This window comes from Paracoccidioides lutzii (genome assembly GCF_000150705.2).
Source record: "Paracoccidioides lutzii Pb01 unplaced genomic scaffold supercont2.26, whole genome shotgun sequence".
Lineage (NCBI taxonomy): Eukaryota > Fungi > Ascomycota > Eurotiomycetes > Onygenales > Ajellomycetaceae > Paracoccidioides > Paracoccidioides lutzii.
Window position 1 is genome coordinate 330,777 of NW_015440972.1, and position 27,807 is coordinate 358,583.

The following is a 27,807-nucleotide window of genomic DNA, read 5'->3' on the forward strand; positions in this document are numbered from 1 at the left end:
GGGGGAAATATAGGTAAAAATTAGAGTGTCAGACTGGATCCAAGTCAGTGAATTGGAAAGTCAATAAGATCAGCAGCAGAGTTGCACAGCGACGAACAGCATCAGCATGAAGAACGGGTTGAGGCTTGAAGAGACTGAAAGAGGAAACGGTGAGATTAAAGCGCGGTGGGCTGCAAGAGTTGGTAGCTTGTTGACCCAGCCAGTCCCACCAACAGACCGACAGAACAGAACAGACCCGAGGAGAGCAGAGCAGAACAGAGCAGACGTCACTGCAAGGCCCAAGCAGAGCGGCAGGAGAGTGCGAAGATAGTCAATGCGGGAGATAACATCTGCTGTGGACTGGGTGGTGATCAGGAGAGTGATGTGTGAGGCAGAGATCGGGCAACAAGAAAACAGAGCGAAGACTGTGAATGCTCTGAAGGGCACACTGTGAATGGTGTGAATGAGTGTGAAGAGTGAGAGAAGAATAACGCAGCCACTTACACCACTGACACTTAACCCTGCAGCCAACCGAGTAAGACTGGAGAGAAGAGCGAGAAGAATTCTCAACAGAGCAGACGCTAGAGGAGTGCTGTTTTCTGTGCCAATGGATTTGTTTATTTTATTTCCCGGATGGCGGTTATTGACTCTTGAGAAGAGGAAGATGGGAAGGAAAACGGTTACAGCCTTACAAGTTACTGGTAACTAAAGGCGGGAAGTTAGAAGGATCCAAAGCAGAGAACAGAGCAGACTCTGGTACCTAACAGCTAATCTGGTTGACAGATTCATGTGTTCTTTTACTCTGCAGTCTGTACGGAATATCCAGTCTTGATCCCCCCCATAAATCTCCATGCTTTTGGTCTACATGTTTTTACTTCGGACAAAATCATCTGGAAATATTGGAAGAAAAATATTATAAAGCCCGAACCTGACATTGTTGTGGGAAGATTTTTCGATCGTGGCTCCACACCCCGTTTCCAAGAAGGTTGTTGCTGGTTAACCACTAATTGCGCTTAGCTTATCGTCACCAGCAGCAAAAGTGGAGAGCCAAAAAAAAAAAAAAAGAAAAGAAAAGAAAAGAAAAGAAAAACGGAGACTGTGCGCTAGAAGATAGTTAACCATGTCTTGCATGGATACGTTCAAACGTTTCTCCAGGGGGGCCTCCTCCTTGCCTCATTTGTTGCGAAAATATTGTGAAGAAAGGAGAATTAAAAAAAAAAAAAAAAAAAAAAAAAAAAAAAAAAGAAGGGGAAGAAACAACAACAAAAGCAGCTTACTTAGTTATTAGTAAAAAGGTTAAAGAAGGCTTAAAGAAGGTGGGAAAAAAAAACAAAAGCAGAGCGGATTCCTGCCGACCCTAAACCTAGAGTCAAGGGATTTTCGCTTCCGTCCAAATTCCAAGGATTTTCTTGCGGCAATGGGGGACTGTGGTGACTGGTCTGTGGAAGAATGAGGAGAAAGTAGGCCTGAGAAATGATCCGTTCATGTTCTGGTTAGGCGACCCAGGCCCAGCAGGAAGTTTTTATGCCCCGGGCCCCTGTGAACGATTTCGAATTGCAGTTCTTGTGGCAGTGGACTCTTTGGATCGGCGGGTGGGCTTTTAACCTCAGCTAGTGAAACCTTTTGGGTTAGTGTTTCTTTTTGCCTTTTTTTTTTTTTTTTTTTTTTTTTTTTTTTTTTTTGAATGGCGAAACAGGAAAAGAAGCAGAAGTGAAGAACCTAAGAAAGAAAATAGTAGAGATGTGAGGGATAAGAGGTCTCGCGCTTTGTGTGCCATTTTTTTCTTTTCCTGTTTTGTTTCCCCCCTTGCTTGGAGATGCATATTAAAATAAAATACATCCAGGTTTCTATTGCATTGCGGCATGGATTGTGGATGATGGAATTCATCGCACCCAAGGGCCACTGGTTGAGGAATCGCCAGGGGTCAAAATATTGGTGGATTCACATGTTACCATAACTTATATACCTAGGTAGGGTTGCAACTTATCACATACAAAAAAGGTTGCTGGCAACAAGAGTCTGGCGCTTGATATATCCAGCACATATGACGTATGGAAATGAGAGCACAGAAATGAGAGCAATAGCATGACAGCCTTGTTGTCTTCCGTGTCATTTAATTTTTTACCTTGTGTCCACCTGTCATGTGTGAAGGAATGCATATGCTGCAGTAAAGATAACCACTCACAAGAGCAATTGGGTATGTAGGCCAGGAACTGGCATCGGGTTGATTGGACTGGACAGTTTTAAAGAGGGGTAGTAGGAGAAGTGATGTCTTTCAGGTTTACTTGCGGACAGCAACCGATCAACAGATCAAGAGAACAAAACAAAACGACAAAGAAATGGGATAGAAAAGGTTATCTTACCGTATGGCTGCATGCATAGCCCTAAGAAGTATGGAGAACTTTTCTTCTTTGTAGAGTGGGAGAAGATCAACCCTAAACAATTGTTTGACAGCTGCGGCATTGTTGACTTGTCGGGTGTTTCTAGCACACGACAGCCTAGAGGTGAGAAATGGGCAGTGGGGGTTACTAGAGCAAGACTCGGGTCTTTTGCTTTCCTTTTCTTCCTTTATCGTGAAGAAAATGTAAGCTCAGTGTTGTGTGGCGATGTGGGATGCATGAAGAGATTGCCGTGCAAGCGTCCCTGTGAGGTCCAGAACTTCCGATTTCCATGCATATCAATCCAAAAGAAGGTTGCCCATTCCAAAGCTTCTTCGTTCAATAACTGCCAACTTGGGAAGACACCAATGCAGTCCATTAAGCCATGCTAGAAGTTGAGTTTTTGAAACTATCACTGGCCTTCGATGTTGGGGGTAATAAGAGTATATGTTCCACATTCAGACGAATCATTGACAACAGCGAAATGATATGTCAACTAACCGTGTAACCTAGCCACCTGTAAATCAAATCCGTACATACTGACATGCTGAAACCAGTGCACTATATTCCAGAAAATTGCAGGTTCAGTTGAGATAGCAAGTATGCCATGCACATTAATATGTCCCTCTTCTACCTTTCGCATTCTGAATTTCGAATTTTCATTCTTGTAACTCTTTTGGATTTATCCTTCGTAAAACACGTCAAAGAGTGGAATGGATTTTCTCAATTTTTATTTACCGCTACACCTACACCGAGCACTCAGAGATCCCCACCTTCGTCCAATTTCAAACACGGCTGGAGATCTGATATTAGGCGTGGGACTGAAGCACAGGCACACGCAACGTAAACACGAATACCAGAATTTGAGATCTGGGTGATTGTTGACCAAGCAGTGGCAGTATGAGCAACGGTGGGTTTGAGGAATATTTTCAGTTTTGTTTTCATCCTCCAACAATGCTCTAGAAGTTGCTACATCTGTCAAATGGGGTTGGATCGTGCAGGAGTTTCGATCAACGCAGCATGGCAGTCCGTAGGAGTAGTTGAAACCTGGGGAAATCCAATATGCTCTCATGGATCAAGCAGTTTGTGCATATTTGGGTCTGTTACGGGTGAAATTTCCACTTTGCAAAGCTCTTCATCATCACCATCTTCTATAGTTAGATTATTTTGCTTTTTCTCGTCTTCTTCTTTCCGCCAAAGGCCTGGACTCGCGTTGTGCCTGGATAATTGTGTTTGTTCAGGGATTAAATCGGCAGCATTATTATTTAATATTGATAGCAATGGACATCAGATCCGGGTTGCGTAGGCCTCTCAACTCCTGCAATGAGAAGAATTTTCTTTACTCTTCTTCCCTCTAATTGCATATCACGAATTTATCACGGGCTGTCAGGGTATAAAGCTACTCGTTAAAGTGCTTTTATTAAATGATAATACTGCAGCACAAGGAGAGAGTTTGGGATGGAATACAGAAATAGGAACTTGATTCGCGATGTTTAGTTCCTTGCTTCTTGTATAAAAGATTTGACATAAAGTTGTCTCCTGGTTATCCACTCACCCTGATCTGTGTCTGGCACCGTCGGGATGTTCCATGGATTAAACCAATCCGAAACCGGCTTATCCTGGAGAGACCGTCCAGATCTATTTTCCTATCTTCCAGGGTTGTCAAAGCCGGTGTGTGCACCTGGCATCCAAATCCGACCATTCATTCAATCCTTTAGAAGTTGACTCGAGGGAATGTCTCGACCTGGCGATGACGTCAGCGGCGTATCTGCAGCTGTCTTTGTCAGCGATTCCATGTTCCATCCCACTCAACGCTGTCCACGTCTTCAAGCAAGGCAAATATTCGGAATTGCTTTCTGTCTTATGGATATGTTGCCAATTGCAGTCCATATAATTCCCCCATGCCAGCCCCGGATTGCTGAAAAAGCAGTCAGTTGGATTTTAGATTTTGCGTGTTTCAGGGACAGAAGAGGTTCCGCTTGCGACTGGTTGTCAAAAACTCGCCAGGAACAAAGACCCTTCCTTCAAGAACTACTTTGGTAGCAAGCCGACAGGTTTTTTTATTATGGCCCAGCTTTCCCTCTTGGCTGAATCCATAGGCGGGTACACATTCTTCCATCCAGAAGAGAAACCCTCCACGGCTCAGCGGACGGCCGGCACAAACCTAATTGGACCTGACTGAGGATGGCGGAATTTTCTATCGGGTCTCTGAGAAGATTTAGCCAACGGAGAGCTCATAGCTTTGCCCGGGATTAGTTGCACTGGCAAATTCCAACCTTAATTTTTTTTTTTTTTTTTTTTTTTTTTTTTTTTTTTTTTTTTTTCCTGGGATACACACGTCATACCACCATACGGTCAATGGTCCCTTGTTCGGCTTTCCACTCAGCGCGTTTCTTATATGGAGGAAGGGCGGGATGGGGATAGAGCAGGATTGACAACGCATACGGCTGTTGAATTTCCTTAAATTGATCGTCAGGGCTTCCGAAAGACGACGTTCTGGGCTCTGAGCTTATCCCAAATCACTTCACTCCATCCACTCATGATTTTGATACATTTTTCTCACTTGATATTTTAGATGCGAAAAGTAAGGGACTGCGACTTTTATTTTAGTTTTAATTTTAATTCTTTGGTGTGGAAAATATTGCTGCAGCAGTACAGTTTAACGGGTCAGTTTTAGCTTCGCCTTAAATGCGCCGCCTTCTTACTACTTTCCGCCCTGCAAATTCTGAGCCGCAGCTTAATAATAAGCTGTAATCAGTATCGCGTGGTTTTGAACCTCTGCCGCGAACCACTGGGTCAAAGGATGTTTGGAGTCTGCGAGAGAATACACGTGTCGGCTGTCTGTTAATATATGCATACCTCCACACGTACGTGTACAGTTAGATGCCACACAGACACCTGTCAGATAACTGCCTCAGAACTCATGTCCGGATAATGTGATCTTGGACGATATATACGACGATATATACGGACTCGCCGTAACCTTAAAAGAGATCCTGCACACGTCGCACAGGTTCTTCTCATCTCGAATATGAGAGATATTAAGAAATCCAGCTTCTTTCCGATAGCTACTTGACGATCAAAGACGGTCATGTTGAGGCTTTTTAGTTCCGCGGATCAAACAAATCTTTGTTGCAGATGCAACTTTTTTATAACCCTCACAGACCGATGTTTTGGAGATCAATGGATGACTGTCGCGATCGTAGATGTAGTGTAAAATGCCTGTGGGTGGGTTTGATTGTCCTCTCCTGTGTTGCATATATACGTTCTTTAACCGCCCGCCATAAAGACATGGGTAGCTCTGTGCTGACGTGTACCGGAACCAAATGTTATCCCAGCCCTCTTTTGATTTTCTTCCATTTCTTTAGGGCTTAGATATCTTCCTATGCAGGCAGTAGGTAGGTGAACTGTGTGCCCATCAGTATCAGGAGTGCAAGTACTATATCTTCTTGAGGTTAACAGCCCTCTTTCTGTCGATGCATATGAAGCAAAATGAAACTTGATTGCTTGCATGTTCTGTTCGTAGTTAATGACTGGATGAGATAGATTGACTGTTTTGTGCACGCTGTCTGAAATGAATGGATAGATTTCTGAAGGCAACCAAAGCCCCTACCTACTACTTTCTTCCTGACCCTCCAGCATGTCTCATCCACCTATACAGAACATTTATTTATATAAACAATGGTATAAGACACTGCATTGATACAATATCTTACGATATCTCACAATTTCATACACTTAAATGAAAATTTAAAATAAGTTCCCAGAGGAAAGAAAACGAATTAATAAATTTACTGCAAAACTTGGATATGTTCTCTTCGAAAGTAATTCTTTCTAAAATTTAAATAAATAAATAAAATAAAATAAAATCAATCGAACGAGCATCCCAACCTTCTCCTAGGCCACAAGCGCCCCTGCAAACTCCGCCTTCCCACCTAAACAACTCGAATACCCGTCCAGCCCGTCCCATTGCACCAAGAACCGATCCACAAGCGGCAGCACGATCTTACCCGATAAACTAAGCGTCGTGACGCGCGCCCACGACTCGACGAATATGGTGCGGAGGTATCTTTTCCTAAGGCGTGGGGAAGCGTCTTGTGGCCGTTGCAGTTGAAAGAAGCAGGAGAGGAACGGTAATATAGAGTCGGTGGTACGCAGTATTTTTGCGGCGATGATGACACAAACGGCTGTGGCGGGGCCGTTTGTGAGGATTATATCTGGGTAAGGAGTTGATGGGAATGGAGTTGTAGAGTATGAAGGTGGTGATGGTGAAGATGAGGATTGGGAGGAGAAGTTCTTTTCTTCTGATAACTTTTGATCAGAATGATTACATCGTAGAACTTGGATACAGGCCCATAGACAATGCAGAGTGGATATTGGCGCTGTTAGGTATGATTGGTGGACCCTTCTTGCACGGGGTACGGTGACGATTGTGTATGGTAATTGTAATGGTGATGGTGATGGCGACTCAAATGGAGTTTTAGGTGAAGATGTATCAGGAGCGTTGGTTTCAGTTTTCTTGCCTTGTAACTGGATGTCTGTTGCTTGATTCCGACCCGGCGCAGGTTGAGATTGAGAATTTCCGCCTTCACTACTGGCGGAAGCGGGAGGAGAATTTTGCTGTTGCTCAAGAAGATACTGCTCATACTCCACTGCTTTGAGTGCGCTGAAGGAGTCCCCTGAGCTGACCACATAGGTGCGTTTGGTGAAGAGATTAGTGTCCAACGGGGCATGTTTGAGCATGGAGAGCATTTCTGCGGTGTGCCCGCCGCTGCCCAGGACTATGAGAAGGTGAACGGGGCGGCAAAATTCCTGGCCTGGTGACCTTCTATTTTTGCCGCTGCCATTGTTGGGTTTGTGGTCGTAATATATGGCAATCTGCATCATTTGGTTAGCAGGAATTTGCTTTCAGGGATCGTTGTAACCCCCATGGTTGAGCAGAATGGATGCATTGCTTTCAATGAAAAGAGTCCTACCAACAAAATAGGTGTAAAAATCGTCACGAATAAAGTGAGCATGAGAGTCATAAATGCCATTGAGGTTATTGGAGGTGAGATATTGCGATATTATTGTACTTCGAGCTGTCATGGAAGAGGAGAAAAGGCCTATTGTATTCATTCATTTAACAACTTCGAGATAGCTCTGGCCGCATACAGTCAAAAAATAGTCGATGTTGTACCTAGCACACCTGAAGCATCCACCATCTGGAGTGTCGAAGCAACTTCTCGATGATTGTTGTACTCGATTCAATGCTGTTGAAGCAGTGACAGCTAATTCACAGCGGGGATTCCCTGATTCTCCATTGTGTAGAATTAAATAGGCTGACCTGTCCCTATTGATCATCTGTAAATGGCATCTGTATTGTTGGCTGATCTCGTTCAGTCTTCATATAAATATCTATTCTGCGGGAGATGATTCTCTTATTTCATACACCTGACAAGTTGACAAGTGAATGTTGCTCGTTAACTTAACATTGTTTCTCTACATTCAAGCTGGTTGTTTAGTTGAACTCCAAATAATTCCACGATGTTGCCAAGCCCTGAGCCATTATTCTGTGTTGATTTTATTAGCTCCTCGCGTTCATCACCAAAGACAAAATATATCGTCCTTCGTTTTCCCTGCACATTGGCGTCTTTCAACCCCATCCGGCCTCGTCGCATGTAATAGCCATGTCGTCCCTTTTCAAAAAGCGACTGTGCTGCTTTTACTGTGGCCGTCGATCAGTTCAGTCCCAGCCCGGTCCCATCCGCCAGTGGCAGTGCCAACAGTGTCTGGCTGTCAACTACCTCGATGAAGTGAGCGCGTTTCTATCCCTCCCGTTTGTGTTGCTGATACTAACTCTCCTGATACTTGTGTTGATAGCACGGTGAAATCACGGATCCCCCAGCCAGCGCAGCTTCTTCCGGTGTTGGGTTTAAACAATATGCGCAATCGCTGCCTGGAGAATTTGCAGCTTCAGACTGCTCGATATTCTGTTCGACTTGCTTGAAAAATCAACATGTTCTTACTCAAACTCTTGCTTCATACCTGCCGATGCCGACACATCCGGACTTTGAAACATACGAAGCGTCGTATCCAGAATACCGGAAGAGCTTGGAGGAGCGTTATCCCCAGGTATGCGAGAAGTGCGAACCCCGTGTGCGCAGTCGCATTGAGCAAGCCGGATATGTCGCAAAGGCGGATCACTTGAGGAGGATGATGGAAAAGAGCCGAAATGGTCGATCTACTCGTCGTTATCATGGATGGAGCTGGAGAAGCTTGCTTGTTTCTGCGGGTGCCATGTGCTTCCGGGCTAGTGTTGCTAGTCAGCTTGTCTGGAATCTCATGGGAGCAATGGTTGCTGGCAACATAACCCAGAACACAGAATCGGATCTTTCATTGTCATTGTTACCACTCTGCTTTGGTCGAATCTGGAAACATCAATCGGCCTTTGAGGAGTGTTCTTCCGTTATGACCCCCTATGCGGGGCTATCTTTGATTCTGGGGATTCTGTCGATTTGGTGGAATCCGAAGCTCAAGCATAAGGTGGAAGGGAGGGGTGGACGATTAACTGGAATTGGCGAATACTACAAAGTCCAAATCATCGTGCTTGTTGTGAGATTTGTCGCATGGGCGTGTTTGGAAGACCCTTCAATCACAGGCATCAATCCAAAGCTTGGTCCTGGTATCCATGCTTTTATGGGTATTTTCACTGCCATTGTGAGTGCAGCTGGTATCTGGGATTACTTCCTATACACATACTAACGTATATTTTAGTCCGTGGTTTTGTCGAGATACGTTATCAAATTTGACACCACACCCCTCATCTCCTGGCAGAGCAACATCGGACCTCTGATATCACAGAAATCAGAGGAGAACAATGCGTCCATGCTACAAACAGCAAGTCCACCACACTCCAAAATCTCGTCTTTTCGTTCAGATCCTAGCTTGCAACGGTTCCCGATTAACAGCCTTGCACCTCCTCGACCCCTTGCCCAAACATCGAGTCTTCCGCCATTTCCAAAGGCGGATGTCACTGACGACTCTGACGCAATGGACTGGACACCATCTCAGCAGCCACTTCAGATAAACGTTACACCCAAACATGTTCAAACTCAGGAACCTAGAGAACCACTGCCATTCCAAGGTCAATTGCCACCAATTCCAAAACCGCCTGCCTGGCGATTACGGAACCCTACCCAAGAGCGACCCAAAGCCCCGGAACCCAAACCTAATCCTTTTCAAAATGCCCCAGTCCTGCAGCCAAATCTTTCTTCTAACCAGGGAAGACATATGGAGAGTATTATGGCTCCTCCAAAATATTTCCCGCCAAGCGATTTTGCCGCGGAAACGGGGTTGGAAAGTCTGTTCGACAAAGCCTTTTCAATCAGAGATGACCCAGTAAACGTGCAGAAACAACCATGGAGCTCAGAATCCAAGCAGCGCGCCCGGGCTTCCGCTCACTCGTCTCGAATTTTGAAATGTGTGTTGCTTGCTATTTCTATCTCCATATTGCTTGCCGCCCAGGCTTTCCGATTGCCTGGAAACTCTGTTGGAACTGCGGTTCTAGGAATTTCACTTCTTATTTCTGGCTTCTCGCTCCTCGAATCTCTCATGAGACCACTGGCTGTCTGGAGTGCGTTTGATATAATCCTGTCCGTTGTCGAACTCGCTGCTTGCGTCTGTCTTGCTATCTATTCTCCTCAAGGACTATATGATAGATATAAATTTGAGACGGCTGGAAAATGTTTGGTGGCTTTCATGGTTGGACAAGAGATGATTGCACTGGGCTCAATTTTCTCACGAAAGGCCGCGCCAGCACAAAATAGCCAGAAGAAACAACAGACTCAGAGCAGCCAACCACCTCAGCAACCAAACCAGACAACCCGCCCTCAAACCCAAGGATACGATGACCCTCTTAAAAAAGAACCTAATCTCCCATCTCTCACCAACCTCAGTATCAAGCAAAAATCCAGTAATAACATCAGAGGAACCCCTGCAAACAGCAACAATAACAACAACCGTCCAAGGAATACCTCCAACAATCCAACCCACAGCAACCCTCACAGCACCAACACCCACAGCGCCAGTCCTGCCTACAACAACCTCGCTTCCCACTCCAATGACCCAACTGCAACTCATCCAGCCCCCTATTCCGCAATCCCCCGTCCAGGACACCTTTCCTCCTCCTTTTCATCCTTCAACTCCCTTCCCGACAGCCTCCGCTTCACACCTCCATCAGCCACCACAGTCACTACCTCAACGAGCTGCGCATCAGAAATTGCTTCCGAACCCGCTACTCCTCAGCGCAGATACGCATATTCTCGTTCCACGTTCTCACCTGCTCGACAGACCCCCAGCTCTGGGATTGGCGGTTTGAGTTTGGATGATCATCCGTTGCCCCAATGTCAACAGCAGTCACAATCACAATCACAGTCACACTCGACGACACGAACGATGCGATATGCGCTTCGCTCGCGTCGGGGCTGAGATTAGCTTGCTTTCTTCTCTTCGCAATATTTGTGTGTTTTTATTGTTTATCTTCAAATGATTATTCTTGTATCTGGGTTGCTGTCAGTTGATTGCTTTCCGCCCGTTTATAAAACGTTTTATGACTGCCTCTTTTTCCTCCTCCTTCTATATTTGCTCTGTCAATGTTAGACCATCACACCTGTTCCTTTTTTCGCTTACTCTTCCCACCGAATACACTCCTATGCACACGTCCATCCTCTTCTTCCCCCCCCCCCCCCCCCCAATTCGTACATTCCCTTTCCTTCGAAAGGAAAAATATCATGAGAATACGCCTGGCGTTTCCCCCTTGGCATTTCATTATTTTTCTTTTCTATTCGTATATTTAAGCTGGATGGTTAGGTGGCTTCTTTCACGTTTCCTCCTCTATAGTTTTTCTGTAAACCGTACAACTTTTTATTTTTTATTTTTTCTATAATATTTTTTTTTTCTTAAACTGCCTCTAACGGAGTACGGAGGTACATACACGCGGACATATAACCTGCTTTAACGTTTTTCAGTGCATGAGATTGTTTAGTCAGTATAGGAAGGAGGATAACGATATGATCAGCCCTAGCTTATTTCACCTTTACTTCTCTCGACGGGAGATAGAGAGTCGGTTCAAAAATCATGTATGTTTTATGTAAAGAGGCATGGATTTTCATGTTTTCTTGTTCACACCACCAGACATGACTTTTTCACATGAGCGCCACGTCCTCAGTAACTAGGATATGGTTTAGAGTGTAACAGACTAGTTGGGTCTCCGGCGTATATACTCGAGCAGGGAACCGTTTCCACCAGGCTATGATGCAGAACTTGAAAGCATTCTACGGAGGAGGGAGGTGCCTTTTGACAAAACAAAATGTTCTATTGAAAATGTTCTATTGGGTGTGAGAAACTATATATTGCCCAGAATGAAGAAAAAAGAAAAAAGTAAAAAGAAAAGGGGGTAGGGGGGAAAAGAGAGAGAAATGCCAAGAAATGCCCGCAAACAGACCTTTTACCTTTTATGACCCCAAGTTTTAACCCCTTCTAATCATAGAAATATCCATCATAAAGGACGCCTGTCATGTCTTTGTTGCAAAACTAAAGCACAATTGAATGTAGTTGCAGAGCTCGCTTCATGCTGATTAAGTAATGGATGTGGATATGCTAAGTGGGTGCTAAATTGGCGTTTGCCCGTTCCCTGGTTATCACAAGGCCGGGAGCAATTTATACAACATACGAATTATTCCTAACTAGCGGGATGAGTGTGCGTGGTTCCCGGAAGAGGTGGTAGCAGGTTCTTGGCTGTCTCTCGAGCATTTTGTGCCATCAATGCATCGGTAATGACCAAGGCAGCCATAGCTTCAACAATAGGGACTGCTCGAGGAACAACACACGGGTCATGTCGCCCTTTAGCCTCAAGGACACCTTCTTCAAAGTCATACTTGGTTGTTGTTTGAGCCTGTCCAATTGTAGCAGGGGGCTTGAAGGCAACGCGGAAGTATATTGAAGCGCCATTTGAAATACCACCTTGTATACCTCCTGAATTGTTGGTTTTTGTGGTTAATCGCTTTGAGTCGGGGTTCTGGCCATTCCGGCTGTCTGGGGTTGCGACGAATGGGTCGTTATGAACAGAGCCCGGGATTTCGCAACCAAGGAATCCGGATCCTATCTCAAATCCCTTCGTTGCGGGGATAGAAAGCATCGCGTGCGCGAGTTTTGCCTCGAGTTTATCAAAGCAAGGCTCCCCCAGCCCAACGGGGACGTTTCTGATAACACAGGTCACTGTTCCTCCGATGCTATCGTTCTGATCCCTAAAATTTTCGATGGCTTTGGTCATTCGCTCGGCGGCGGATGCTTCAGGGCACCTGACGGGGGCAAAAAAGTCGACTGTCGGCCGGTCGATAGTCTCGATCAGTTTCAAAAATTCAGGGTTCGTTGAGTTAGGATGAGCAGCAGTAGGAGGAAAGAGATGTTCATTCCCCACGGAGGAAACAAAGGCAACAATGTCAATGTCATGGGAAAGCCTAAGGTATTTCTCTGCGATAGCTCCAGCAGCAACCCGACCTGATAATTGTTAGCAATGGCAATCTCGACAGGTGAATTCTTAGATACCAAAAAGGCTGAGAAAGGATCGAAACTCCAATACGGACACACCTATAGTTTCGCGAGCACTGCTTCTACCGCCGCCACTGCTTGCTTTAATGCCGTATTTCTCTAGATATGTGAAATCCGCATGGCTAGGGCGGGGGTAAAGGTCCATGGTGTTTCCACCGTAGTCTTTAGGTCTCTGATCCTCGTTCCGGACAATCATACCAATGGGTGTGCCCAGAGTGATACCAAATTCGGTGCCAGACTGAATCTCAACTCTATCCTTTTCATTTCGGGGGGTGGTAAGAGCACTCTGGCCAGGTCGTCTGCGAGTCATCTGGGGTTGAATGTCCGCTTCGGTGAGGGCCATTCCCGGTGGACAACCGTCCACAATGCAGCCGACGGATCGACAATGGGACTCGCCATAGCTAGAAGATATGTTTAGGCGCGAACATAACGCTGAAATGAATGGTCAATCCTTACGTAGTCACCCTGAAATACTCCCCAAATGTGGACATGGCGGGCGCGGGGCTAAAGAACGGGCGGGGCGGACTTCTATGGGACTGACTGGTCTTTTTGCTCGATTCTTAGAGCAATGGATTAAAAATTAGCAAAAGCGATGGGGGCTCCAAAGGAGGATTTCAAGTGACCCTTGGAGTCTTCTAGCACTGTGAACAAGCATGAAATAAAAAGATCAGGGCGGTAAATCGGGGTCCATTCCGTTTGATAGGATGACTCAGGCCCAAGGCTCGGCTCGACTTGACCGACCTTTCCTGTTCAAGCCTAGCCGCAATCTCGTCGAGCTTCCCAACATTCTGATGGGAGGTTTGACGTTGACAGATAGAGTTATATCAAGGAGCAACTTGGACCTAGGACTTATTATGAACTTGTCGCCCATCAATGCTTCCATTGCGCCCTTTGCAATGGACGCCACCTACGCATATATCAACGCTCCAGAAAGCCCAACAAAGGCTTTTTTTAGGTGGTAGAAAACATGTTTCAAGTCTCGCAGTTGCTGCAAGCAGTCGATCCTGTCAGCATCAAATCTATTATTCTCACTCTAACGACCCCTTCGTGAATCTCTCAATTGAGAACTTTTTACTCGAGAATACGCCCCAAGACTCACGCATCCTTTTCTTATATGTAAATAGGCCTTGCGTCGTCATTGGCCGGAATCAAAACCCATGGCTTGAAACAAATCTCCAAGCATTACAACGTGACACAGCTCCCAACAATGCAGATATTGTACGGCGGAGATCTGGAGGCGGTGCAGTATTTCATGATGAGGGCAATCTGAATTATTCTGTCATCTGTCCGAAACCCATTTTTCATCGGGACAAACATGCGGAGATGGTAGTCAGGGCCCTCCATCGTGTTGGTGCGACCAATGCAAGGGTAAACGGGCGGCATGATATTGTCCTTGGGCAAGATACTAGAGAACCGTCCACCAAAGTCGTCCAGCTTCAAGCGGAAGATGTGGAGGGTCCTCAGGACGAAAAAATACACAATACAGTCAAAATCTCGGGCTCCGCGTACAAGCTTACCCGAATTCGAGCAATGCACCACGGAACTTGCTTAGTAGATTCCCCAAACCTTGGAAACATAAGCATTTTCTTACGATCTCCTGCGAGACCTTACATCAAGGCGAAAGGTGTGGAAAGTGTTAGGTCGCCTGTCGAGAATATTTCAAGCGCAGTTCCCTCCAGCTCCTATCTGATGGAGCAGGTAGTTTGCAATATCATAGAAGAATTTGCCCGGCTTTATGGCATACACCCGGATGCTGTTTTACGTGCCCAGAGAGCCCACGCAATTGACCCGGAGCTTCATACGGGAGATAACTGGGCTGTTGGTGGGCTTGATGACTTCCATGCTCTCGAAGAGCCGGCAATTGTCAAAGGGATTCAGGAGCTTAAGGTCTGTACGCCCGCCCTTGTAAATGTCCCCCTGAGCTGCCAAACTAATATATTCATTAGTCTTTGGAATGGAAATACTGCCAATCCCCTCAATTTACTTTCTCAACCCATCCCAGCGACGAGGACGCCAGGCCCAGACCTCCTCTTCCATCAGACCTGCCTACCTCAGTAAGTACTAACCAAAACGCTCACCCATCCAAATTCCTTCTTCTCTTTATAATAAAAATCAAAACATTCCGTTTCCTGAACGGCAATACTGAGTCCTTACTAACATGTATCTCCACTTGCACAGACACGTGTCTTCCTACGAGTGAAATCCGGTGCAATAATCTCCAGCGAGATTTCGACTTCCGCAGATAGCGAGCAGGCTGACATACAGTCCCAAAAAATCCACGAGGTCCTTGCCAATAGGAAACTACATGAAATTTCCGATTGGACGAGTCTCCTGGCCGGATCCGGCGCTTTCGATTTTCATGCAGATATTGGCAGCATCTCCAACTGGCTTACGAGCAAGCTCGGACACTGATGCACGCATTCCTCTTCTACGTTTCACCGTTTGCTGTATGATTTTGGCGGGGATCACATGCATATGAATGTGCATAAAATCCGGATATTTGGCAGTAAGATTAAAACACGGTATCTAGTTACGGCAGGTGAACGTAAGTGTAACAACATATATGTATTGAAGTACCTGACAGAGCTCTGAATGAATTATGATAGATATATAGCTAATAGATTTCACGCTTATACACATTAAGAATTGAATGGGTGATGGAATGGCGATGTCTCTCTCTGCAAGGGAAAAGATAGGAAAACATGAAATAGAAGCCCATCATTCAAAGAAACCACGCCACAAACTCGCCAGCATATATGTGCCTTCGCAAAGTTCTTGGTATCATCAAAATCATATCGTCCACCACATACATCTAAAAATAGCCACATAAATATGACATCACAGATCAATAAAACATCTCCCTAACCGATTTTTCAAAATACTTCCAAAGAGAGTCGAAAAAAAAAATCACATTTTCAACAAAAGAAAACGAGAGGGGAGAATCAAATTAAGCAATCGACTCTCCCGCTGCTGAAAACACAGCGCCAAAAAGCAGGCCAATCACCGACCTGCTTTCTTTTCAGGAACCGAATCCGACTCTTGGTGGCCTTGATCCTGCCCATCCCTATAATCACCCGTATCGCGACTCGTCAGTTCTGTAGTTTCCGGTTACTTAACAGAGTTGTCATCACCATCTCCAACGCCCGGGTTGACAACTCTCAGCTTCTTCTTAGGTACAGTGAACGTGACCTGCACCAGCCTCCCTTCCGCAGCAGCCTCAACATCCCATTCCTCCTCGTCATCATAATCAAAGAAATGGGCTGAATCGCTTCTTCGAATTCCACCCGCACCACCATGCGACAACGCTGGCCCATCGGCATGAGAATTTCCACCACGAGGCGCTAGAAGGATCTCGGTATCAGCAAAAGATCTCTTCGCATCCCAATCCTTTGCACCTTGTTTGCGCTTTAGCATGGATGAGCTGGTGCTCACAGCCCTTCGGGGAATGTTGTTTGTTTCCAAACCAGTCGATTCTCTATCATCATGGAAGCTATATAGGCTTTTAGAACGGCTCGTGTTCGTGCTCGTGCTCGTGCTCGTGCTTCGTCGCCGTTGCATCATCGACACGTTTTCAGAGCAGACAGGGTATGGTTCTGTGGGGTCTTCTGTCCTCCTCACCAAACGTATGGTGCGTCTGGAATTGCTAATCCATCCTAGACCTTTGCCTTTTGAGAGGTCTAAGCTTCTCTTCGAGGATTCCAACGGTGCAGTGCCAAGCAGCAACCCACTTTCTGCCTGCAGTTGGCTGAAAGAACTGTTATGTGCAAAATTCAAGGGTGTAATTGTTGTGTTTGAGGTTTGTGTCATCTCGGGGGATAGATCGTTAACTGGATTGAAACTACTAGAAGTTGTGGGTTGTAGATGCAATTGGCATTGATTGTGCTTTTCTGGGGACGAGCTACGAATTGGCTCGTAACCAATGGAAGAAGAACCAGCGGTTCCCCCATTCCTTTGAGACCGAAAGCTAAGCATTGGCGCCAAATTTTTGTTCAGATATAGAGGATTCGTTTGATGAGAATATACCGACAAGGATGAACCGGAAGCCTCAGATAAGTTAGAGAGCGTACGGTCACTTTTATTAAGTGACAGGCAGCGGTTACCAGAACCATTGGCATTGGTGTCATCCATCCATTCGAGGGGTGCGGGGTTTTCATAAAACGCCGACATTCGCCGCTGCGTATGGCCTGCACTGTGGGACTCACTGTATTGGGCAGAGTCATGGAAAGGATTGGAGATTACAGAGCTCCTGTTCTCGCGATGTGTTTCTCTCTTCTCTGCAGCGATGGCTTCATCTTCTCGAGAGTCTTCATACTCGTCTCCTTCGTCGATGGGATGTATAGCATTGAATCCCACATTTCTTCTCGAATTGTCATAGTGCGATGCTGGTTGATATCCTCGGGAATGCATACCTCTTCGAAGCCCTCTTGTGGGACTCGATGTTTCCACAAGCAGTTCAGTTCTTTCTGCAGCGAGCGCGCCAGGTTTTTGCGAGCCATGCAGCCTTCTGCCCATTTCATCGTCAAACCAAAAGTGAGTATTGGGATGGGGAGACAGTTTATCTGTTGTTACGTGACTCACCGGGTCATGAATGTTCCCGGATAAGTCAAAATGTGGACGTTCCGCTCCTAGAGCAAGCCTTCGCAATTCCTGTTCTCGAATTCTCCGATGTTCCCGCGAGTGACGAGAACTGATACGGTAAATAAAAGAGATTAACGCAGCAACAATTATAATCCCAATTCCGACACCCATCCCAAGGCCAGCCTTCTGAGCGGTCGACGACAGTGGCCCATGCATCTTTATGGAGCTAGCTTCCATCCGGTTTACCGGAATGTAAGAAGCAATCCAACTACCCGAAGATGTGTTGAAGAGATATCCCTGCTTATTGGCGATAAGCGTTGTAAAGGATTGTTTTAATGTTGACTGATGAATACTATACCCCCCTGCTACCAACATAATACCTCCGGGGAGCATTGCCGCACCGTGGCCAAAAATTCCGGTGCCATCTTTTGGTCCGAGTACGTTTTGCTGAGGGACTGTCCATCTCCAGTCTCCCGTTCCTCCATACGACTTTCCAACTTCAAGAATCGCAAGCTGAGGATGAGCGGGAGTGCTGATGTCGCCAACCCACCCTCCAAAAACAATGATTTTGCTCCCATCTGGCGTCATAACTGCGGTATGACCAGAACGCGGTTCTATTCCGTCGATATCGCCCAAATCTAGCTTGGGGAAATTTATGTCTTTCTGACTCACAGAAACAAAATTCCAAGTAGCTTCAGGGAGGGAAAAGAGTGCAACCTGGGACATACTGACAAAGGCATTTTGGGTATGTCCACCAGTGAGAACGAAACTCCGATGCTCCAGGAGTTTACCACTCGAGGAATTCGAATAAGCTGGAATCATCGGTGTCATGGCAAATCCTGCTTCGGCGACCGGAGGAGATTGTGAAGTCACGATTCGAACCTGATAAGACGGGTTTGATGACGATCCCTCCGTGGTGAGGGATACCATAGTTTGGGAATAGTTGGCAGAAGAGACCCAGTCGTCATCCTTCCTGCTCGCCGTAAACGGACACATCCCCCCGAAAACAAAGAGGTCGGGCCGTGGCGCATCTCCAGTTGCAGGATATGTAATTGCTGATGACAAGAACGCTGGTCCGGGGTTCCCCTCATCGCCATGGACTGATGACTTCTGCCATTGGAAGTTGCCACTCGACACCCCATTGCCTGGCAGAAGCCTCCAAACGCTGGAAGTGTTTGTATGACAGTCCCCGGTATAAACCGTCAAGACACCCTCTGCATCGGTGGTTGCAATGAATGTTTGCTCACCATCATTCGTAGCGAAAGGTACATTGTCCGAAAGTTCTGTGATCGGGAGCTCGGAAGAGTTGAAGGGAGCTGAAATATTCAAAGACTGAAGTCGGAATCCTGTCGATGGGGCCAAACGAGGAGATAGGATGTACAACTCGGTCTGGTTCTCAGAAGTCGGGTTGCTGATATATGAGGGGTTGTAGGGCAGTTTGGCGATTGCTTTCCCGATCAGAAGAGATAGGAACCCGGCCACGGTAAAGTCTAGAAGGATCATCGTTCTGAGCATTTTGAACCGCTTGCACTAGCTGGAGGTGGCTTGGCAACATATCCTTGCGTTTGTAATTCCTAAAGCCAATATTGGAACGAACCATGGGGGGGGACCTGGTCAATGCAGCGGTGCGCTGTTAGCTGGGTCCTACGTACAACAGTTCAGCTTGGTAGATGCAACGTCAATACATCCTCTTGATGTAATTCACCGTCAGACTCAGGATTGTGGGTGGTAAGCCGAACGGAAGAATAATGGCGAACAAAGAGACAGAAGATAATCCCAACCCCTCTTCTGCTACTGATTGATTCGGGTAGGAAAGCAAAGCGGAGACTCAGCTATCTCCTTCCGCCATGCTCAGTGCTAAAGATATTAGAAACTTGGGATACAACCATTATCTAGATCCTGGGAAGGTGTTGTGAAATATGATTTAATTGTCAACAAAGCCTCAATGAAATAGTTGCCGAGCAACGAAACCAGAGTTCTGGCTGACATAAGCCCCAAAAAACCCCGAACAATGTTTCGTAGGTGCAACTGATGTCCTCTCGTTATCGTTTTTACGCCTTAGTTACTTGTCTTGCCGTGGCCCATTGGGTTATTTTAAAAGATCGACAATTTGGCAGTCCATTAATGGAGTACACAGTAGTCGATGCAATTATGAGACGCCATCCACGGTTCCCACACATCATTCATTGGTCAGCGTGGAGGATTAACCACAAGGTCTCTCTGCCTTCAGCCTGTAGGCCGCCGCCGCCTTTCGCCGCTGAGAGTTTGAAGTCAATTAACGACAGCTTAACCAATCCTAGTCGTCAGAACTGTCCTCAAAACAGGCTCTATACGCCAAAGCCAGGGTTCATGGGCGCTGCTCATCGAATAGCGTCTCTTTTCAAACACCCCAGTCAAAAAGATCGCTTAGCCCGTCCCTCTCATTCTGGGTTCCAAGGTTGCAGACGACCATCGACCAGTAGACGCGGTGATTCAGATGAGCGTCAATTAGGGTCCTCCAAGGGAGGAGAACTTAGCGCACTCTTTTAGAAAATTTTATATTTTCTTTTAACTACACATCATTGAAAAAATAAATATTAAACTTTTTCAAATAAAAATAAAAAGTAGATCTTTTAATATATAACAAATATTTAAAATATAATATAATATATAAATTAAATAAAGCAAGCAGTTGTTGATTTTGATAAAATTAACTTCTGAATTGACAGCATTTGAGTGCAAAAACAAGGTCTCATAACCTGACAGAATGACAAGCTTGCTTGATGGATTGCAAAGATTTCATGAAACTATGGGAATGGCGGAATATACGTCACGTGATAGAAGGGTTGGACAAATTTTGTGATAAGATAGGGTTTCAGGACTGGCGAGCTAACTGAAAACAGTAGTTAACCTTGATTGAGCCGGGAGAGACCTGCTCATTTTTCTTTTCTTTTTCTTTTTTTTTTTTTTTTTTTTTTTTTTTTTTTCTTTTATCCCCTGCAATCTTAACGCCGTTTTGCCTCCTTTATAGTGCTCCACAGATACAACACTACTTAATTTAATAAGAAGATGAACAAATATACCTACCTACCTTTCAAACTAGATCATGCCCTGTTATGGAGTTCATCACCTACGTAGGGCGATTTCCCCTTGTCAGTTTTGACATAATGCCCTGGCTGGTTGTTCAAACCCTGTCGTAAATCCATGCAATTTAAATATAAATGATTATAAATAATCCCGATCTCTATGCTTTTATATCGTTTCAACTCTAACTAGCTGGGATAGCTCAACTTCCCCGCACATTCTTCCCAATTCCAGGCCTGTTTACGGTATTGAAGAGCGAAGGAAAGGGAAATTAGTGAGTTATTCAATAAGGATTATTAAGTAGATATAGTGATCGCTCCGCTACGATGTGGAAATCATGCTGATGCAATTAAAGATACATTAATTAGAAGTAAGACTCTCCCTCCCAAGCATAGCTTTCTAAGCATTTTGGAATTGTATTCAGGGGTGAAGAATTATCAGAATATGTTGCTCGTTGATATCATTTATTGTGAGATCTCTTCTAACCCAGTTCCTATACTCAAGAAGATGAAAAACTATAGAGGGGAAAAAAGTAATAGAAAAAGGTAATAGAAAAAGTAAAAGAAAAAGAAAAGCGCCAAATAAGAAACAACCGGGGACGCCCTGCTACAAACCAAGAAGTAAAATACACTTTCAGAGCCAGGACAGCAATTCCCAACCACCCATCTCAGCTCATCTCCTCCTCATAATCATCATAATAGCAGAAGCATCGTAGGCTTTGTATACCAGAAGGAAACAAGAAGATAGGAGAACTACAGTCCCGGATTCTCTTTAACAACCTGTCTAACTTTCTTCTCGTACGCAGCACGATCTTTCTTAAATAGGGTATAGGCTTCTGCCTGCGCAGGCGACTCCGGGTTCGGGTCGTCCAGAAGCGCTTGGATCCCAACAAGGATTTGTGGGATGGTTATAGCTGGCTTCCAGCCTTCTTCTTCGTTGAGGATGGATAGACAGACTGTGCCGGAGGGGTAGACGTTGGGGTGGAAGAGGGGCGGCACGAATTTGCCTTGGGAAAGAAGTTAGTAAGTATGTATGTGTGTGGATGTGTATGGTGGAATGAACGGCGAAAGCCGAGAGCGTGACTCGACATACACTTTGGCGGCTTGGTTGGGTACTCTGTAGTTAGGTATCAGAAATCGCAGTTAGAATCCGGCTTTCAAATAAATACGTGAATATATATATTTGGGTTGAAGCACAGCACACCTACCGTCGGGAAAGATGACATCCAGCTTAAATAGTCCCCCTTCCCATATTGTGTCAGGCTTCCCGGGGATCCCACATTGCCAATACTGCATGTCCTGCGCTCCTGCTGCGTTTCTGCGTGGCTTTGCATAAAAGCCATAGGGGTGGTTTCTTCGCCATTGCTTTCTGCAGGATTGTGAAGGGAAAGCTCATTGAGGAATTGTCAGTAAAAAACGAACCGCTGAGAAAGGGCAAATATCGAAATCAAAAATTGTAATTCTAGCTAGCTTCAAACTGACCGTTCTTCAGTCAGACGATTTGTGCAGAGAGATGACATGGTTGCTGATGGGTTCGAATGCTTGTAACTTGGAATGGGATATGGATGGGTGGGGAGATCCAAGAGAGGGGCAGTTTTGAGAGATAATCAATTGAGCTTTTGAAAGTAGAATTAATCGTATAGTGATATAGTGATAAATAACCAGGTTGAACAGTATTAGTTTCGCCTTACCAAAAGAGAGAGAGAAGATGTGATGTTATGATAGTCAAGGACGTTGAAGCTGAGCTGAAAGCACTGGGAAAGTTGTTCAGGCCTGGGACAAATCAGGTAACATCATCGGGAAAGGCGCTAAGCTACCATCCAATATGGTTTGTTGGCGGCTAGGGCGCTTAACCACCTTCTCAACCTTCTTTTCTTGTTGATCTGAACTTGAGGGAACAGAAACAGCTGTTGAATTTTGTTTGTGGGAACTACACTCTATGATGAGGTGAGAATTATTTCTACCAGTTGATGATTAAAGAAAGTGTGTATTCTTTTGTATAGTTTCTTTTTTTTTTTTTCTTGTCTCCTCTTTGCCTCCTCCATCGTCCTGATTAATATTTTCAATATATATATGACAGTGCACTGATCGAGACAGAATGTCTTCAGCTTCTCCTGGACGTCGTATAATATTATGCAGATCATTAGTTCAATTTCTTAGTATATTCTGAGATGTGAGTCTGGAGCCTTCTTACACCTTGCACTGTTTTTCAACTTAGCAAAAGTATATCACGACGCTCTGGCACAATCCTGGGTATTGTCCTTCCGTCGAAAGCGACCCCAAGGAAGACGTCGCTCGAAATCATATCAAATCAGATCCATTGCTGATCACAACATTCCTGAGAAAAATTGCTTGGATGATTCGTAATGTTTTGATCTCGGACTTCTGCAATTCAGTCTAGCTCATACATCATTGCTCACATTTCCCTTCATTTCCGCAAAAGAGAGGGATCCATAAATATTTCCATACTGGAGAAAACACCCTCTACAGCTGATTTCCCTGAGAGTAAACAATAGATGAATAGATTTGCTAACCATTTAAATATTAAACGGCTCCAATTTGACGAAAGGCTTCTCCACCCAAAATATTACGCAAAGGTGAAAGATAAGAACTTAAAAAACACTCTCTTCCAGAGCAAGGTAAAAATTCATTTAACATCGATACAATCGAATTTTACCCCCGGCGGGACTCGAACCCGCAACCTTCAGATTAGAAGTCTGACGCCCTACCATTGGGCTACGAGGGCTGTTACTTGATTTTTTAAATTCTGGAAAAAACTTTTCAAATTTGGTTTACAAATGCTCTGTTGCCAAGCAGTTCACTAATCCAGATATGGTAATTTCCCAGTGCTGCTCTTGTACTGCACATGATTTGTTGGGCAGATTTACATCAAATTTTGAAACAGATAATGTTAGAAATTATTGTTTTGTTTGGAACTTTGAATTGAAAATATGAAATTGAGCTCATTTATTATCAGAAAGTGCCTCTGCTAACTAACTGTTGCAATCTCCTCCTTTTGTAAAGATAGTTATCTGCCAACAAATTGTCTCAACATCTCTTCTCCATGTCGAGACCCAATTCCGATGTGCTTGACATTTGGGCGATAAAACCTAATGCAGGGACTCTTTTGGTGTATATGTAACATTTTAATTGAAAATAATTCGATACTAAAAGTGGTGTATTTACGGGGCTTTTGAGGGTTTAAGAGAAATATCGTTACTTGCTTTGGTTGGATTGGAGGAGCGCCCTAAAACAGGAGATCTATAAATAGTTCAATATAAAGGCGTCGTTTTTATACCATCTTTCCCGAACTCCAATTGCCCCACATGAGATGACCGTAGCGAAAGGGATACGTATAACAATGGCTTCGCGAAACCCGCTTCTCTCCCTTCACCGTCGCTGTCGTGTTCAGCATTTGTATCAATATCATTATCCTGCCTCTCCCACAAAGAATCTTCTAGCTGCGAACCATCTCTTACGTTCATTCATCAGCCCCCATCAGCAGCGGAAAATGGGGTCGACTGCCGGAAAGAAGAATGAGTATTTGGTAATTGTGCCGGATAAGAAGGGGTCATTGCAGAGGAGAATAGATGTTCGAAAGTAAGTTTTGAATACACATATATACCCTCTTCGTTCTTTTTTTCCTTTGTCATAACTTGTTGCATATCTTTGCGATGGGTTCTGTAAGGAGAGTATGAGTATCTGGTACCCCTTTCGGGCTACCGCCCGTGCCTGAGGCTGGCTCAGCGGAAGCCTTATAGATTGCATGTAAATTAGATCAATGTAAGAGGGATATGCATAGCTGTGCTCATGACAGTTTTTCTAGAGGCTAAGCCTCTGGTATCCTCTTCTCACCGCCGTGACTTGCCTCTCTCGAAATCATACGAACATTAGCTAATTACATATATGCAGTGTTCACCTCGCCAACATTAAACCAGAAGTAGACTCCGGATTTCTCAAACTTGGAGGTAAAATATGAATCTCCCCTGACTTACCATGATGAAAGTCCTCCAATTTGTGTCTGATATTGCAAGAACCGTAGAGCCGGAAAATTGCAAAAGCCATCAAGTTAATCAATTGGATTTCCAGGAGCATTGCTTGAATATCACCCTGAAGAGGGACAGACACCCCCCATGAAAGGGAGTGTGTTGATCGTAGTTTCTGAGTCCCCTGAAGCTGTGCGAGAGCAATTGTCAAAGGATATCTATGCAACGTCAGGAGTGTGGGATATTGACAATGTATGTGTATTCCTGAACCCTTCCTACTGCCCCTTTGTAATTATTTGATCTTTTTGTTTCGTTTTTATCACACCCCACACATGTCATTCCTCCTTATTCAGTTCTCAACTTCCCACTTTTCTGATCGGTGTCACTGAAATCATATACTAATCAAATCGCCAGATGCAAATTACTCCGGTGTGTTGAGCCTCCAACTCACAAGTTCTCCCGCCTTCATATTTCATGTAAACTAATTCTCTATAGTTTAAATCCGCTATACGGCTCCCGCTGTAACCTGGGAGGTTCTCGAAATCGCTTTAGCGACCATGGTTATCGGAACGAAGTTTTGGCCGAATCCGAGCCAATTGAGTGCACGAAGGATATGTCTATGAATAAATACAGTCTGATTTCTCAAGATCATAAAGCGCATATAGATATATATATAGTTGTCTTTGATTTTCGGATTTCAAATCTGGACTGATTAACCCGGCTATACTCATTTAAATACCGTAAAATGCTTTCCTTCAAGCCTTTGTATTTTGAGTGACAGTTACACAAAAGGAAGGCGGGCTACAGTGTAAGCAAAATATATGTTCATCTTCATAACAATGTCCCATGTAGGACTTTTTGCTTCTGCTGAAGAACAAGCGTGAATAGCACTGTCACAAGATGCCAAGAGAACAAATCATCATCAAATACAACACGAGAATGTGAAATAAAACTAAAGCGGTGACATTAAGCAATATTTTTTTTTTTTTTTTTTTTTTAAAAAAAAAAAAAAAAAGATTTATTTAGTAAAACATTGATTCCAGCTGCTCTTTCAGTCCAGGTGCAACAAATTCTTAGACAGGTAAAATTTCATAGATTCCATCGATTTGTGGAAGCGGCCTTATCTCTTGGGCCGGAGTCTGTTATGAGGATTGATATGCTGCACATATATCTCTCTATTGTCAACTTTGCAAACTTGAATACACAATTGAGCTATTGATTTTACAGTTTTGGATTGGAGGACTCCCTCTTTAATATCGCTTCAGCAACTTTGCGCCGCTGTATTTTACCTGGAGATACTGAGTTAGTTAAGATGGAAAATGATCGATGGATGGTAGAGAAAGCTTAGATACCAGTTGCTGTTTTAGGGATTTCGGGGAGAATCCATATCTGCAAAGAAAACAATGATATATGTTAGTTAAATGTGTATTAAGAAAATAGGAACAACTTTGGGCTTTTTCTAGAAAACGGGGGATGATTAGTGAAATATATCTAAACAGTACCTTCTTCGGAATCTTGAATTTGGCAACCTTGGGAGCAATCCATGATTTCAGTTTGTCTTCCGACATACTTCCTTTTTGTTTCAAGACAACTGCTACCCCTATGTCTTCACCATAGTGGGCGTCTGGAATAGCAAAAGATACTGCTTCCGCCACATTGGGGTTATGCGCAATTATGTTATCAAGCTCAATAGGGCTGATTTTCTCACCCCCCCTATTGATTAGCTCCTTAATACGCCCCGTAATGAAGACATAACCATCCTTGTCTTTCTTTCCCTGGTCGCCTGTGCGGAAGAAGCCAGATTTCGTGAAGGATGATTCGTTTGCTGCAGGGTTATTGAGGTATCCCTTGGTGACATTCTCTCCACGAACACAGATTTCCCCTTCAAAACCCTGAGGAACTTCGTTTCCGTCCTCGTCGAGGATTTTAACCTCCACGCCCTGGCCTATACCAACGGTTCCTGGTTGTCGTTTCCCTGGAGGCAGGGGATTGCTCGTCATCTGGTGCGCTGCTTCTGTCATCGCATAAGCCTCCAGAACTGGGGCATGGAAAGTTTTCTCCAATTCATGGAAAGTTTTGGGGGACAATGGGGAGGAGCAGGAGCGAATGAATCGTATTTTCGGCATAGGATTAGGGAGTGGAGTCTTAAGGAGGATCTGGTGAATAGTAGGTACTGCGGTGTACCAGTTTGCCTTGTACATAATAAATTCAGACCAGAATGACGAAGCTGAGAATTTTTCGGGAACGATGACAGAGCCTCCCGAGAGCAGGGGTGCAAGGAATGCCGCTAGCAAGCCATGAACATGGAATAGAGGCATCACAAGCAGCGTCCGGTCCCTCTCCGTGAGTTTGTATGTTTCTTTGATATTTTCTGAAGTAATTTTGTTAGCATAGACATTGAAAATCAAATGGCTTTCAACAATTGAACATACCCATGGTCCTTATAAGATTCCGGTGGGTCAAGGGTACCTAGATATCATGAGCAGAATATTCTAACGGATGATCTTTTGTCAACTTACAGCTTTCGGCCTGCCAGTCGTCCCTGATATAGATATTAGCATTCTTGTACCCTTTATTTACAAATGAACGGCAGAGGAACGTCTTAAACTGCGACATTGAGAGGATTCAATAATTCGATTTGCAGCCGTCCAAATTCCTGACCACTACTGCTTAAAACTTACTTACCAGATGTGTGGAGCACCAAGGCGATGTCATCAGGCCGAGGCTCCTCCCTCTTAAAACCGCCCTTTGCGGCCAATTTCCCAATCTCCTTCACGTCCAAAACCACCTCCTCTCCATTCCAATAGCATTCAGCGATGGCAGCAGAATATTTTCTAGCAGCACGGACAGCGGGTACATCATTTCCCAAAGAGCCCTTAGGGACAAGCGCCAATGCAGAACTCAAGTCATCAATGTAGAATTCGAACTCATCCTGCTTATATGCTGGATTTAGAGGCGCTGCAATTGCTCTCTGCAATGAAACGGCGAGGAAGGAGACGATGAACTCGTAGGAATTGGTCAGCGCTATAGAAACAGCTGCCCCTGGCGAAATCCCCAGCTTGGCAAGTTTCGCTTGGAATGACAGGACGTCGGAACACAGTCGCTGATATGAAATTAATACCGGCAGTTTGCCGGGAACGATAATCGCTGTGGACGTGTTGTCCGGGAATGAATTTGCTAAAGTAGACATCGCTGAAGATGGAATATACCAAATTTAAGACAGAATCTAAAATC

General features: G+C 44.8%; 10 protein-coding genes and 1 non-coding gene across 11 annotated transcripts; 5 read left to right on the forward strand and 6 right to left on the reverse strand.

The window, feature by feature from the left end:
- Nucleotides 1-106: 106 nt before the first annotated feature.
- PAAG_12443 (hypothetical protein) lies at nucleotides 107-310 on the forward strand (the record flags this gene model as incomplete). The annotated part of the gene is made up of 1 exon (XM_015847929.1): nucleotides 107-310. One exon carries the CDS (start codon nucleotides 107-109, stop codon nucleotides 308-310), a length of 204 nt encoding a protein of 67 aa, XP_015702468.1.
- Nucleotides 311-6,254: 5,944 nt separating this feature from the next.
- PAAG_07657 (UDP-N-acetylglucosamine transferase subunit alg14) lies at nucleotides 6,255-7,241 on the reverse strand (the record flags this gene model as incomplete). The annotated part of the gene is made up of 1 exon (XM_002790312.2): nucleotides 6,255-7,241. The coding sequence occupies one exon, from the start codon at nucleotides 7,239-7,241 to the stop codon at nucleotides 6,255-6,257; it is 987 nt and encodes a 328-aa protein (XP_002790358.2).
- A 785-nt stretch (nucleotides 7,242-8,026) lies between these two features.
- On the forward strand, nucleotides 8,027-10,826 carry PAAG_07658 (hypothetical protein; the record flags this gene model as incomplete). Its single annotated transcript, XM_002790313.1, has 3 exons — nucleotides 8,027-8,152; nucleotides 8,220-9,056; nucleotides 9,114-10,826. The coding sequence occupies 3 exons, from the start codon at nucleotides 8,027-8,029 to the stop codon at nucleotides 10,824-10,826; spliced, it is 2,676 nt and encodes an 891-aa protein (XP_002790359.1).
- Nucleotides 10,827-12,078: 1,252 nt separating this feature from the next.
- PAAG_07659 (chorismate synthase) lies at nucleotides 12,079-13,438 on the reverse strand (the record flags this gene model as incomplete). The annotated part of the gene is made up of 3 exons (XM_015846289.1): nucleotides 12,079-12,896; nucleotides 12,987-13,348; nucleotides 13,404-13,438. The coding sequence occupies 3 exons, from the start codon at nucleotides 13,436-13,438 to the stop codon at nucleotides 12,079-12,081; spliced, it is 1,215 nt and encodes a 404-aa protein (XP_015700772.1).
- Nucleotides 13,439-13,651: 213 nt separating this feature from the next.
- On the forward strand, nucleotides 13,652-15,359 carry PAAG_07660 (lipoate-protein ligase A; the record flags this gene model as incomplete). The annotated part of the gene is made up of 4 exons (XM_015846290.1): nucleotides 13,652-13,902; nucleotides 14,072-14,834; nucleotides 14,894-15,001; nucleotides 15,126-15,359. 4 exons carry the CDS (start codon nucleotides 13,652-13,654, stop codon nucleotides 15,357-15,359), a joined length of 1,356 nt encoding a protein of 451 aa, XP_015700773.1.
- Nucleotides 15,360-16,055: 696 nt separating this feature from the next.
- Nucleotides 16,056-19,040, reverse strand: PAAG_07661 (hypothetical protein; the record flags this gene model as incomplete). Its single annotated transcript, XM_015846291.1, has 1 exon — nucleotides 16,056-19,040. The coding sequence occupies one exon, from the start codon at nucleotides 19,038-19,040 to the stop codon at nucleotides 16,056-16,058; it is 2,985 nt and encodes a 994-aa protein (XP_015700774.1).
- Nucleotides 19,041-19,372: 332 nt separating this feature from the next.
- On the forward strand, nucleotides 19,373-20,054 carry PAAG_07662 (hypothetical protein; the record flags this gene model as incomplete). The annotated part of the gene is made up of 2 exons (XM_002790317.2): nucleotides 19,373-19,432; nucleotides 19,548-20,054. 2 exons carry the CDS (start codon nucleotides 19,373-19,375, stop codon nucleotides 20,052-20,054), a joined length of 567 nt encoding a protein of 188 aa, XP_002790363.2.
- A 1,286-nt stretch (nucleotides 20,055-21,340) lies between these two features.
- On the reverse strand, nucleotides 21,341-22,107 carry PAAG_07663 (SUMO-conjugating enzyme ubc9; the record flags this gene model as incomplete). The annotated part of the gene is made up of 4 exons (XM_002790318.1): nucleotides 21,341-21,594; nucleotides 21,681-21,704; nucleotides 21,796-21,956; nucleotides 22,070-22,107. The coding sequence occupies 4 exons, from the start codon at nucleotides 22,105-22,107 to the stop codon at nucleotides 21,341-21,343; spliced, it is 477 nt and encodes a 158-aa protein (XP_002790364.1).
- A 1,154-nt stretch (nucleotides 22,108-23,261) lies between these two features.
- Nucleotides 23,262-23,333, reverse strand: PAAG_12444. Its single transcript has one exon. It is a non-coding gene; the product is annotated as a tRNA-Arg (tRNA).
- A 615-nt stretch (nucleotides 23,334-23,948) lies between these two features.
- PAAG_07664 (hypothetical protein) lies at nucleotides 23,949-25,098 on the forward strand (the record flags this gene model as incomplete). The annotated part of the gene is made up of 5 exons (XM_002790319.1): nucleotides 23,949-24,187; nucleotides 24,500-24,555; nucleotides 24,677-24,825; nucleotides 24,988-25,002; nucleotides 25,069-25,098. 5 exons carry the CDS (start codon nucleotides 23,949-23,951, stop codon nucleotides 25,096-25,098), a joined length of 489 nt encoding a protein of 162 aa, XP_002790365.1.
- Nucleotides 25,099-25,794: 696 nt separating this feature from the next.
- On the reverse strand, nucleotides 25,795-27,763 carry PAAG_07665 (4-coumarate-CoA ligase; the record flags this gene model as incomplete). Its single annotated transcript, XM_002790320.1, has 6 exons — nucleotides 25,795-25,862; nucleotides 25,926-25,962; nucleotides 26,076-26,944; nucleotides 27,006-27,042; nucleotides 27,093-27,115; nucleotides 27,259-27,763. 6 exons carry the CDS (start codon nucleotides 27,761-27,763, stop codon nucleotides 25,795-25,797), a joined length of 1,539 nt encoding a protein of 512 aa, XP_002790366.1.
- Nucleotides 27,764-27,807: the final 44 nt, after the last annotated feature.